A 13507-nucleotide genomic window follows, 5' to 3' on the forward strand; every position below is an offset into this window, starting at 1 on the left:
ATTTTTCACTCCCTCACTGACAAAATTTTCATTTGTATTTCTTATACATGTCGTATAAGTCTCTTATTCTACATTATTGCAATCACAGATACTGATTCAGATTCTATTAATACTCATTATTTATATCACACCATGTAAATAACCACCAAAGGTCACCAACAAGACAGAGAGGTCAGATACCCAGCAGTAAAGCACATGCGCGATGGGTAATTTATTCAGTGGCTAAAGAGACGTGAGGATCGGACAGGGTTTACGCAAGACACAGGGAAGGGCACACGCACGACAATCGGGAACAAAGCAAGTATTAACAAAACACAAACAAGGGACTATTTACAAACATCTCCCAGAATGCTCCACGCTACAATATAACAAACATCTCCCACAATGCTCCACGCTACAATATAATGGCTGCCCAAGGCCGAGGCACCAAAGCCAGTCCTTTGCAACATGCCTTGTGAGCTCTTACACAGAATCCCATCAGCTAGCCTTAACTCCGTTTCTAACAATGGTCTTATTGTGTCAGACAACATGTGCATGAAGGTCCGATCCGCCCATTTTCACTGCTGAGGTCACAGCTTAGACACCTACAGTACTGTGAGCCGCAGACACCATGCCAACTGCTGGTTAAGATGGCTCCCCAGGGACATGGTGCCCCCCCCCCCCAGGCTGAAGGGGGACTCCCTCTCAGGTGCACAGGGGCTGCCTGGGAGGTAAAGTCACATCGCGCGATGGAGAAGAAGGACGTGGGACGTTTATGCTGGAGAAGCATGCTCAGAAAGAGCCCATGTCTTATTGCTACAGTCGTAGCTGTGATTTTAGGTGAGCAGATTTTAGGTTTAAGGTTAAACATGATGCTATGTTACTGGAAAAACTGTGTCATTTGTCAGTCATGAATGACCTGTGGTAAAAACCTTTATAAACGTAGACAATGTATATTTCAATTGTTAATTGAAAGTTACATAGCAATGTGTATCATTAAAACAATGTCATTGTTGCATTGTTCAATTCTTTCTTGTTAATGTTGCATCTTAACTGCTGGTTTACTTGACTTGTGTGGCATTAAAATGGGGACAAGTTACAGGGACAATTTACAGGTTTCTGAAGCTGTTCAAATGATTGGTCGATATGAGTTTTCATATCAGCAAATATTTGATTTGGGTAAAAAGCAGTAATAAATTTCGCAGAGGTGGGGTACAGAAACCCTGCCGACACTTAGACCCGGGAAGACGGTCAATAGACCTTGTTGAAGTTCTTTTGTATGATCAATAGCTATCAACACCTAACAAGGGTAGTATTTTTGGAGAGCTAATCATGAAGTTGCCTCTAAGCCAACATACGTTTTTCATTGCCGAAACACCCCTTCTTCCAGTGTTTTTCATTGCCGAAACACCCCTTCTTCCAGTGTTTTTCATTGCCGAAACACCCCTTCTTCCAGTGCTAATGTATCGATAGCTTCTCTCTGTAAATTTTTCTACCTGGCTTCCTGGTTGATTAGTAACAAAGACATTTTGAGGGGATTCAAACTTGTCTTTTGAGTGTGTGGTGACATTCTGGGTAAAATGGCAAGCATTTAAACGTAACGCTATACTGTGGATGACATAATGAAGGCAGACCACGAGCTGATCCCAAAAACTTTCTATGACGCTGTCCAGTTCCTGTCCTTGCCCATTTGTCTTACCCAGGGGCCGGACTGGGAGTTCTGGTTCGGGAGTTTGGCTCCCTGTCCCGACTCCAGAAGCAGTATCTGGGCTTCCCAGGAGAGGTCCTGATGAGGATGCTGAAGCTGGTCATCCTGCCGCTCATCGTCTCCAGCATCATAACAGGTCAGGGAGTAAGGTGGAGGTTTCCGCCTGGGAGCGTGTAGAGCCCTATCTGTAGTCTGAAAGGTGTATTAGAAACGCAGGCTCTTTCTGGGTCTCTCGAGTGGTAAATAAAGCACCAGGCGGCTGAAAACTAAAGCACCGGCCATGACTATGACCTGAGGAACCACAGACTTATATTTCACATTTGAAAAGTAATTTGCTAATTTGTTTCATTTGGCTGAGAATCACATGTTTCTTTTAAGATCTTTCTCACCATTAAGTATTCATTTTTCTGGGTCTTTCCGCAGGCGTGGCTGCTCTGAATTCAGAAGTGTCATTCCGCATCGGGTTCTGTGTGATAACTTACTATCTATCAACCACTGCTTTGGCTGTTTGCCTGGGTAAGTCGACCCCTCCCCGCCCCACAAAACACAATCAAGGCTAATTTAGTTAATCTATTATTGTTTTCCAGGGATGGTGTTAGTTGCAACAATCAATCCTGGACTTTCACACGGACCCCACAGTGTGGTCTGGAATGGATCTGCAGAACATGTCTCCACTCTGGATGCCATGTTGGACCTTATCAGGTGAAGGATCACTGACAAATCCTCTCTTGGAATCAACCACTATTCCGGAGCACGGAATTCTTATATACGTGCATTAAATCTGCGTTGACTTTGACAAGAAGGCTTTGACGTGTGCTGACCGACCGCCGAAAATGGGACCTCAATCCCCTGTTTTATTTTGCCCGCAGGAATATGTTTCCTGAGAATCTCGTCCAAGCTTGCTTTGAGCAGGTACAGTACGATCATGCGGCAGTGTAGTGATGGCAGGAATTGACTGCAGCTTGAGTCAATATACTGTACAGATGGATTATGTGTTAAGTGTAAACTTTATTCATAAATTAATTTGCTAAACATTACAATGCTGTATTTAATAAATCTTTCACTTTTGAATTTCATTACCCTGAGGGTATTCCGCTGTCTATTTTTGCTTCAACTGTAGTATAAGACGCAACGGAAAGAAGCTAAACATCAGAGCATGCTCTATGGGAACCGTGAACACACGCCTGGGCCTGTCACCATGACAATGCTGTCCCCACAGGTAAAACCTGCCTTTGACATTGCAGCTGGGGACATAAGAAACCAGCTGGCCTCAATGCAAGATAACAGAAAATAAATGTATTACAGTACGTTTTTCTGACAGGGTGTTCCCCAGCCTTGTGCCTTACGCTGCCTCAGGGTAGGCCCAGGATAAGCAGCTGGAAGATGGATGGATGGGTATCACCAAAATATAAATGTACATGACCTTTTGGCTTTGCCTTATCAGAACCTGACTAAGGAGTACACCATAGTTGGAGTCTACACCGATGGGATCAATGTTCTGGGCCTCATCGTCTTCTGCGTGGTGTTTGGGCTGGTCATCCGGCAGATGGGAGACAAAGGCCGTATTCTAGTGGAGTTCTTTGATGCCATGAATGAAGCCACCATGAAGTTGGTCCAGATCATCATGTGGTGAGGACCATCTTTCTCCAGCACCCTACCGTGGGAAGAGTTGTAGCAGTTTTTGGAGTCCCAAATACTTCTGAAGTTTCTTCTTAGATGGGATTCCTTTCAGTATCCAGTGACTGTGGTCGATAATTGTTCTGTACTTTTTTGTAATTCACAGGTACAGGCCTGTCGGAACACATTTGTTATGAGGTTTTCAGTAGTCATGGTAGAACTCATCCCAGAAGGATTCTTGCATCACTTAAGATGCCTTATCTGAGTACTATGGCAAAGTCTTAGTCAGTCAAGCAAAATGTTTAACACTATGTATCGGGGTAGTAAGTGTGTCTTTGCAAAAAAAAAAACAGCTAATTTTAACTTTAGGACATATGAAAATGAAGACAATAAAAACTAACAAGAATTTCTTCTTTTCTTCATTTTCTGATATCTTGTTGAATATCTACAGTAGATAAACATCGATTGAGTAACCAAACCTCTCCTCAGGGGGACCTCAGCCTTCCCACGTATTTGTTAAATTTTGCTACCAGCTCAATTAATTACATAAATTAGTTTAAACACATCAATGAAGTACTGATGAGCCATACGAAGTGCACTGGTGGTCGAATCAAGAAATCCATGGGTGTCTTGGACGGTCGCTGCAAATACCGGAGTGACTTGAGGAGAGGTTTTGAAATAGCTAAGCTGACAGACTTTGACAGATATGATATCATAGTTTTATGTCAATATGATGATCATTTAAACATATTTTTTTTGATGGCCTAAGATTATGCACAGTAGCGTATACGTGAGTGAAGGGTTCCCCTGCCTCCGCTCTGTTTTTACGTTTCGTTCGCAGGTACATGCCTGTCGGGATCCTGTTTCTAATAGCAGCCAAAGTGCTGGAGGTGGAGGATTGGGGCATTTTCCGGAAGCTGGGGCTTTTCATGGTGACCGTGCTGTGTGGGTGAGCGGCTGCCACAGCTTTGTGTTGTAGGACTCTATGGCGCCCCCTGCTGGCCTTTACACTGCTCAAAGTCTAGACCCAGCTCTACCAGCATTTGATGCGTATAAACTCCAGAGAGACTCATTAGCCAGAAGTCACAGCTGTGCACCAATGCATTCAGAGCTGGTAGAGTTAGCGCTGGGAATCATGGTATATAGTAAACACCAGTTTTTCTAGGTCCTGCTCCAGGTTTAATTCCATGCCCATTATTTAGGTACTTGGTTATCAATATTGCAGCGTTTTTTTTTTTTACAACATTTCATAAACCATTTTCTGAACCCACTAGATCAGGGGTCACCAACCTTTTTGAAACTGAGAGCTACGTCACGGGTACTGAGCCATATGAAGGGCTGCCAGTTTGAAACGCCCTCCTAAGCTTCATCCATTGTTGGGGAAAGCGCCGAAGCTTTGACCCCTGCAATACCTATGTGGAGAAAGCGTACTGGCTTCTCACTCCACACTTTGCACTTCTAGGACTCAGGAACAATAATAATGAGACAGCACACTTCTAATCTTTTACTTGCGCAAGGGTGCCCACTCACTTAGATGCAACAGACAATATCTGCGCCTCAGTTCAGTGTCACACAGGGCGGTCCCTTGGCTTCTTTATTTATACAGGAGGGGAGTGGTTACAATGGGGAGTATCCTAAAGCTATACTGCTGTTTGTGCTTCTTGCGAAGGGGTTAAAACACAGGACCTTGCATTCCTCAGAGTGGGCCCCCTCGATGTATCGACAGAGTCTATTTCCACTCCCAGGGTGATTGTTCCTTTTTCACAATCTTACAGAGTTACAGAAGATGTCCTGTTCTATCAGGTCTCTACGTCAAAGTTGATAAACTATTTGCCTACATTCACACAATTAATATGATAAGAAATTTACATTTTCATTCTAACATCCATCCATCTAAACTTCATGTATAATAAACATGTTTAAATTTTTTTTTTAGATATTGTCATTTTCAAATCTATATAAATGCTATTCTTCTTTAATCACATCTGCAACAGGATAAAATTTAATTTTAGACGCTGCTCACTGGTGAGTCGCGCTATTTTTAGAACAGGTCCGCGGGCCGCTCATGTGGTCCTTGGGGGCATCCTGGTGCCCGCGGGCACCATGTTGGTGACCCCTGCACTAGATGGTGCCCTTGGTTTACTCTGGGGCATCTGGAGCCCTTTTTTGAGCAAAGAGCACCATCTAGTGGGTCCCAGAAAACACAGCAAATGGTTCAGATGCATCGTTTCGGCCCATCATTACAATTTTGAGTCATAAAGTGATCAGGGAATTGATTTTTTTTAAATTTATAAGCAGTAAAATTATGTTTAGCCCTTGAAGGAGAAGGAGGAAGTTCAAAGAATAGTAATAGTGACCTTTTAACTTCGGAGAGACTGGCTCTAACTCATATGATGTGTTTTTTCCCCTTATCTCCAGACTCTCGATCCATTCCTTAATTTCCCTCCCATTTCTGTATGTGGTTATCGTAAGAAAAAACCCCTTCAGATTCATCTGGGGCTTGGCTGAGGCCTTGACGACTGCCTTTGTGCTCTCCTCCAGGTACAATGCACTGTGTATATAGTATGATTAAATTGTCTGGAAAAGTGCTCAATTAATTCCCAGAGAATTCATGAAAGGTATTTGTGTAGCAATGCATAAAATATTTAGTTTTACCAACCTTAGGATTATGAAAATAATAAAAGAAACCTTAAATAAGTGGTTCAAAGATGGAAGGATATATGAAAGCAACCCCTTTTTTTTGAGTTAGCATTAAGAAGTTAGCATTAAGAAGTTAGCATAAAGAAGTTAGCATTAAGAAACGTTCTTAAAAAAAGCTAAAAGCACAGTTTTGATGTCCTGCTTGTTTGCAATTTAACGGCTAGCTCAGCCACATTGCCAATCACCTTCCGCTGTGCAGAAGAGCACAACAGGATCGACAGGAGGGTCACTCGCTTCATGCTGCCAGTGGGCGCCACCATCAACATGGACGGCACCGCGCTCTACGAGGCCGTGGCCGCCATATTTGTGGCTCAGCTGCACGACTATGAGCTGGATGTGGGGAGGATCGTCACCATCAGGTATGACGACCGGGCTGAAATGTATCATTAATAGATGGAACAGGTGTCCCTATAAACCCACCATGAGGTTATTCCTGGCTGTTGGTTCCTGTTACTGAACTTCCACAGGCATTTATTGAAGTCAACCACAGAGCTGTTTGATAGATCCTTGAAAGCTGGTAGTTACAGCGCTTCCTGTGTTGCTTGCATTATCTGCAGTATAACGGCGACGGTCGCCAGCATCGGAGCGGCGGGAATCCCTTCCGCTGGTGCTGTCACTACGCTAATGGTCCTGACCTCCGTGGGGCTGCCCGTGCATGACGTGTCGCTGCTCATTGCTGTGGACTGGCTGCTGTGAGTCTCTCTCTTACCTTTGTGCTTCACGTACTAGCAAGGTCATTTTTGATTCGCTCTTACGCTGGAAGAGTAGAGGCTGGCAAATTGAAAAGTACGTTACCGAGTGAGAGGCATGCTCGGTCGCGATAGCTTCAAAAGGCAAATGGGAATTTCCCATTGAGTTTTGTTACGGTTAGGGTTTGATCTTCAATCAGATTCAGCGTCAGATTAACTTTATTTATCCACGAGGGGAAATTTTTGTGCTGCAGTAGCAATCTACATAAATAACAGGGACACACAGACATAAATGCAGACATAACACAGAATTACAAATGACAAAAATGTACAAATATGTAAAAACTACTATGCAGTCAGTCCTGCTACAATGAGACTGATGCATTCCTGGAAAACCTTGTGTTCACTAAAATTGCACTAAAATACACACATCCAATGGGAAGAATAGGGTTAGGGCAATGTGGCTCCAACACTTAGTAACTTAAGCCAAAGAAAATGAATTAAATAATAAAAACAGTGATACCAGCGGCCAATAATATAATAATAATGTAACTAATAATATGCACAAACACAACAGATTATGGTATCCGGAGTTTGTGAAAAGCAAATGCCAGAATTATGCATGAATTAAAAAATGTTTCAGAATTTTTTACGATAATTTGTCAAATATTTTTAGATTTTGACCTGTGCATTGCGTGGATATAAAAAACGTTTGATAATTTTAGATTTGAATACTGGTCCGATCAATTCACTGAAAAGTAATGGTTCAAAAGAAAGATTTCAGTCGGACATCATTGTCGTTCACTTGATGTAGTGCAAGAAGTGTGTCTAGCTAAGACCATATCATATACAGTAGTTTACATAGTGCTTTTCTCTGTGACTGAAAATCATGCCAGTACAAATGTGATTCCGTGTTGTACTGAAATTGGGTTCTAGTCTATCATTCGTGTTAGATTCGCAGTGTGATATCATACATTGTAGCAGGACTAACTGTACTAGATTAAAAAACTTTCCAATTGAGATTTACCTTTAATGTGCAAAACAAATATAAATATATATTGTGTATTGCCTCAGAGGAGGAACTAGAGGAGGTGGAACTGGAACCAACCAATCTGATGTCTTGGTCCCGCCTCATCTAGTTGCTTGGACCCACCTCCTCTGTAATCTGATTGGTTATCTCTCTGAACCAATCACTTTTTGTTCTGTCCTCAGAGCATTTTTGTGTAAGTAAAACTCCCACAAATATGTTGATGGTTTCTTTCCTCTTCTGTCATTTAGCGATCGTTTTCGCACAATGGTGAATGTGCTCGGAGATGCAGTCGGTGCTGGAATAGTGCAGAATCTGTCCAAGACGGAGCTGGAGAGGACTGTGTGTGAGCTGGGAGTCCCCAGTCCCAGAAGCCTTGATCTGGTCCTGGATGCCGCTGAGAACTCTTACATCAATGAGGTCTATGCTGATGAGAACACCGACGGTGATTTGTTCGGTTCTTCTCAGTGCTAGAGCAGTGTTTCCTAACCCGGTCCAGAGGGACCCAGAGCCAGTCCACATTGTTGTTCCCTACCAGCTCCCTGGCAGACGGTCCACATTACCGGGAGATGGGAGGGAACAAAAATATGGACTGTCTACGGGTCCCGGAGCACCAGATTGGGAAACACTGTGCAGAGGATGCGAGCCTCCTGATCTGCACGGCATTACAGCACCAACGAGGCGGTGCATTTAACTAAGCTGGCTGGGGGAACCAGAAAAAGCCAGAGATTTATGGCGATTTGTACCGCAACTTCACTTACTTGAGCAAATTTGTGTAAATCTGCACCCGGAAGAAAGCCTGAGCAATCCTCCGTGTTTGTTAACCTCAAAGGAGTAGGATCCCAGAAAGGGAAGGGCCACATAAAGCAGTGGTACCACGGCGACATCCTGCTGGTCCTGTATGGATCATTCTGTAAGGGTCAGCACAGCCTGTCAGGACTTTAATCCACAAGTTGTGATTTAACCCTCCGGTCACACGCCTCACTATCCGGCATGAGAATAAAATGAAATATTTCACTACAAAGTTCGGCCGTGCGCGTCCTGAATTCATCTATCTGTGATGGACATTTTTGTTATATTATGCTGAAGCCTCGATTCTAAGGCGCTACGGTTTATGGTCCATTGATGGCCTCGGTTAACGGGGTCTTAGGCAACAGAGATTAAGGTAACACTTGGGTGCAGTGATACAGAACACATGCCCTGTGTGTCTGTGTGTGTGTGTGTGTGTGTGTGTGTAGGAGTGCGTGCTTCTGTGCGTCCCATGATGGACTGGCATCCTGTCCAAGGTGTCTGCAAGCCGGGTGCAATTTGTTTGAAAGATGGATGGATGATTAAATAAGATGGTGTTGAACCCTAGTAAAGTGCATGCAGAATAAACACACCCCCCCCGGGAACAAAGTCCCCCGGCGAAGGAGGTAATACGTCACACTGTGGACATAAAGCACTGCTTCTAGCTGCTCTCCTGACACACACACTCGCTTGCACACTCACACTTGCACGCACTGGTCAGGGAGCATTGCGGCAGCCCCCCACCCCAGTCCACAGGAAGCACCCGCATCCTCCAGCGGTCCCCAAAAATCTCCAAGCCTGCCAGCCCCTGCCCCTCTTTCGCCATGGCTTCCAGTCGGCAGACGTCGGGGACGAGGGAGAAGAACCAGGCGAGCTCTTCGGGGTTTAGGAGATTCCTGAGGAAGAACTGGCTTTTGATGGCCACCCTTCTGTCCGTGCTGGCAGGTGAGTGATTCTGTGCATGAAGTAGGAGGAGAAAGCGGCTTCCGGCCGGGAATGTTGGCTTGAAGTCTGCTCTCTTTAGCTGTTACTGTATCCCAGGAGCGAATGATGGCTCCAGCTGTGTCCAGCTAGCTGGCTCATACTAAGATCTGCTTAATTTCCGCTCCTCTCCGTTCCCGTGGTCTCCACAAATGGGGGGCTGTCCTGCTCAGTGGCTTAAACTTCTGCCCCCCCTGTAATGACAATGACCAACAGCAGTTACAGGGCTGATATAGCTCGCTATGCATGCCGATTAATATGAAAGGGCATCTGGTAGACGTTTACCCCTGGCACGTTTGCAAGAAAAGCAAAGAGAAAAGCCAGAAGTCGGAGCTGGCGTGGTCCGGCTTGGTCCAGTGTGGTCCAGCGTGGTCCAGTGTGGTCCGGCTTGGTCCAGTGTGGTCCAGCGTGGTCCAGTGTGGTCCAGCCTGGTCCGGCTTGGTCCAGTGTGGTCCGGCTTGGTCCAGTGTGGTCCAGCGTGGTCCAGTGTGGTCCAGCCTGGTCCGGCTTGGTCCAGTGTGGTCCAGCGTGGTCCAGTGTGGTCCAACGTGGTCCAGTGTGGTCCAGCATGGTCCGACTTGGTCCAGTGTGGTCCAGTGTGGTCCAGCCTGGTCTGACTCGATCCGTCACAAGATGATTCATTATACTCATTAATGCTATATTTGGTCACTGTGTAAAATGTAAATAAACACAGAATGCAATGATTCCCAAATCATATGAACCAATGTTTAATTGAAAATAGAACAATATATCAAATGTTGAAACGTATTGTTTTATGACAATTATATGCTCAATTTGAACTTGATGTAAGCAACACATTTAAAAAATATTGGGACGGGGGCATGTTTACCAGGGTGCTGCATCACTAGAGGTAACAATTGTGCCTGTTAAAAATACACATTTCTATTCCATTCCGCATGAGGTTTTTTTTATTGTGATTTAAACATTATTCATGTCATTTTAATAGATCTCTATTCATTGATTTACTATGAGCTTGCAGTAACGAGGTCTGTGCAGCAAGTGTTAGATAAAGTTTTAGATGATACTCAGCATCTCTAAAAGTTAGAACTTATTCACTTAATTTCAGCTTTATTCAGTGACTCTAGCTCAGAGGGGTTTATCTGGTTACCTTGACAAAATGCAGTAAGTGTAAATAATGCAGTTCTGTAAAAATTAAGAGACCACTCTATATATATATTTTTTTAAATCTGCATTTTTAAATTCTGGGTTAATCCTGTTTCTGCTGGCAGAGGCTACACTGTGTGGCAGGTTGTTTCCAGTCTAGAAGTTTCTAAGACAGCAGTACACAAGAAGACCGTGAATGGTAAATGGTAAATGGACTGCATTTATATAGCGCTTTTTACTACTCTTACGAGTACCAAAGCGCTTTACAGTTATGCCTCACATTCACCCATCCACACTTACATTCACACACCGGTGAAGCAGGAGACACTAGCAGTGACTAAAAACCAGTCAGGTAGAGGGTAAACGCAGCTTTCTAAGGCCAAAGACGAGCGTCAACTTATCCGGCAGTGCCTCATAAATCGGAGGATAACATAAAATGAAACGATTAAGTGGTGTGAAGTGCACTGCTAGGACAGGTTCATATCAGGCTTCTAGAAGCAGGACTGAAGTCCCATAAAGCAAGGAAGAAGGCCTTCATCAATGAGAAACAGAGAAGATCCAGGCTGGAGTTTGCAAAGAAACACCCCTGCCGTGTTTGTCTCTCCCAGGGGTCGGACTGGGAGTTCTGGTTCGGGAGTATGGCTCCCTGTCCCGACTCCAGAAGCAGTATCTGGGCTTCCCAGGAGAGGTCCTGATGAGGATGCTGAAGCTGGTCATCCTGCCGCTCATCGTCTCCAGCATCATAACAGGTCAGGGAATATGGCGGAGGTTTCGTACAGGTTGTCGTCGACTTACAGACCGGTTATAAGTTGGACGTAAGTTGGTCCTTAATTTTATGTGCGAAAATGATCATATGCATAGCATAGTATACTGTGTAATACAATTATATCATCTTTAAATCATATTGATTGGTGTTTCTGAACTTTTTTATTGCCATTTTCTTAGTTCATTGCTGCCGGCAGTTGGGGCGGAAACTGTCGTACGGTCGGGGCCACATATTTACGGTCCTCGAAAAGATTATAAAGTCGATCAGTCGTAAGTCACAAATGTTGTAAGTTGACGACCACCTGTATTAGCAATGCATCGCAACAGGTCAAGAATGAACAACCATCATGCTCTTAGTGAACTGTTTAGTGAAAAAGCGAGAATGCAGTCTTTTTCTGGGAGGAAAGGGCCTCTCTTCTTCCGTAGGAGTGGCTGCTCTCGATTCTCGGGTGTTGGGAAGAATCGGTGCTCGTGCACTAGTGTTCTACTTCTCCACCACCATCATCGCGGTCGTCCTTGGTGAGTAAGCCGCTGTTCCCAGCCTTTACACCCCAGGCCACATCCCTGCGTCAGACCATGGAAAATTGGTTGTTCAAAACACCTCGAAGCCATCTCCTGACTTATAGACCCAAACTGTCGACACACAGAATAACAGTCAAAATTAATAGAATTGCGTCTTCGTTCTCCATCAAACATCTTCACAGAGATGTGTCATTTGCAAAATGGTTGCCTTTGGCACTGCCTACAGTATCAGTCAAAGGTTTGGACACACTTATCTATAGAAAGGTTTATTTGTACTAATCTCAGCACTTCAGAATAATTATAGACATTAAAACTATGCATTGGAACTATGCACTGACCAAAACATTATCAAACAAAAAAAATAATTTTGGGTGGGTGGGGGGGGGGGGGGCGCAGCTCTGTGGGTTAACACTCATAAAGTTGCTAGTTAAAATCCCACTATTGGGCCCTTGAGCAAGGCCCTTAACCCCAGTTGCCCCAGGGACTGGCTGACCCTACTGTCCCCTCTACACCAGTTCCATGAGGTGGCCTCCTGGGATGCTTTTCCATCTGTCCTGAAGGAGGTCCCACATATGCTGAGCCTTCATTGGCCACTTTTCCTTTACTTTCTAGTCAAACTCCTCCAAAACCATTTCTACTTTGTTTAGGTCAGGTGACCAGGTCATGTGATGTGACCATACCACTCTCCTTCGTAGGTGGCATGGCTTGTCCAAATTTTGACTGGTGCTTTAGGTGTCAAGTCTCACATTTTACCTGTGAGACTCACGTCTTTTTGTGTCATTGCTGCCATCACACAATGTACATGAACCGAACAAGAATGTTTTCTTCAGTTTCTGAAATAACTTGCTGCAGAGGCTTTCCTGAATACACATAGAAACATGCCTGCCACCCTCGTTAACCTGTATTCATTTCTGGGTTATAAACCAATATGCTGGTGGGGGGGGGGGGGTCTCTGTTGTGACCCTGGGAAGTAAAGTGGTTTTGCAACACTGATGTCAGTCGCATCCAAAATGACTGAGAAAAGTCAGCCCGATGCAAAACGCCCACGGCATTATTTGTCAGAATTTTCAGATCAGTGGAGCATTCAGCATGACTGTATCAAGAAATCAAAACTGGGAAAAGTTATGTGTTTTGTGACGTGTCAGTGAATCTGTTTAAGTGTTATTTTGTAGTAATAACAATAATATACACTAGCGTTCAAAATTGTTCAAAACATTTTTGGCCTATAAAAATTACTGCACGAATATTGCCGGTAATATTTATAAACAAGCAAAGAATGTTACAAATATCATACACTGGATGATTCAATAAGTAGTTGGAGCAACAGTTGAACAAAGCTCTGCAATCTATAAAAATTGTAAGTGTTTCCACAATTCTTGCCACTAGTATAGTATAGTTAAAGATATAAGCGCAGGGAGTCTGTTTTGATGACTCACGGTTTTCACCTAAATGTACAAGTTGTCCTTCAGCCAGCTCCCTGTTTTCTTACTGCAGTTTGGTTGACATGTATGTCATGGAGAGTGATTATGACACAGGGACTGACGTGGGCTTGCAGGGATTGTCTTGGTGACGACCATCAAGCCAGGGGCTTCCTATCGAGCAGAC

General features: G+C 44.2%; 1 protein-coding gene across 1 annotated transcript; it reads left to right on the forward strand.

Annotated features, from left to right (window-relative positions):
* The first annotated feature begins 612 nt into the window (after window positions 1-612).
* LOC111853120 (excitatory amino acid transporter 3-like) lies at window positions 613-8732 on the forward strand. Its single transcript, XM_072707002.1, has 12 exons — window positions 613-819; window positions 1683-1823; window positions 2111-2203; window positions 2275-2389; window positions 2557-2599; window positions 2808-2906; window positions 3132-3316; window positions 4146-4253; window positions 5723-5845; window positions 6169-6363; window positions 6562-6696; window positions 7972-8732. The coding sequence occupies exons 1-12, from the start codon at window positions 630-632 to the stop codon at window positions 8192-8194; spliced, it is 1650 nt and encodes a 549-aa protein (XP_072563103.1). The 5' UTR covers window positions 613-629; the 3' UTR covers window positions 8195-8732.
* The last annotated feature ends 4775 nt before the right edge of the window (window positions 8733-13507 follow it).

This window comes from Paramormyrops kingsleyae, chromosome 25 (genome assembly GCF_048594095.1).
Source record: "Paramormyrops kingsleyae isolate MSU_618 chromosome 25, PKINGS_0.4, whole genome shotgun sequence".
Lineage (NCBI taxonomy): Eukaryota > Metazoa > Chordata > Actinopteri > Osteoglossiformes > Mormyridae > Paramormyrops > Paramormyrops kingsleyae.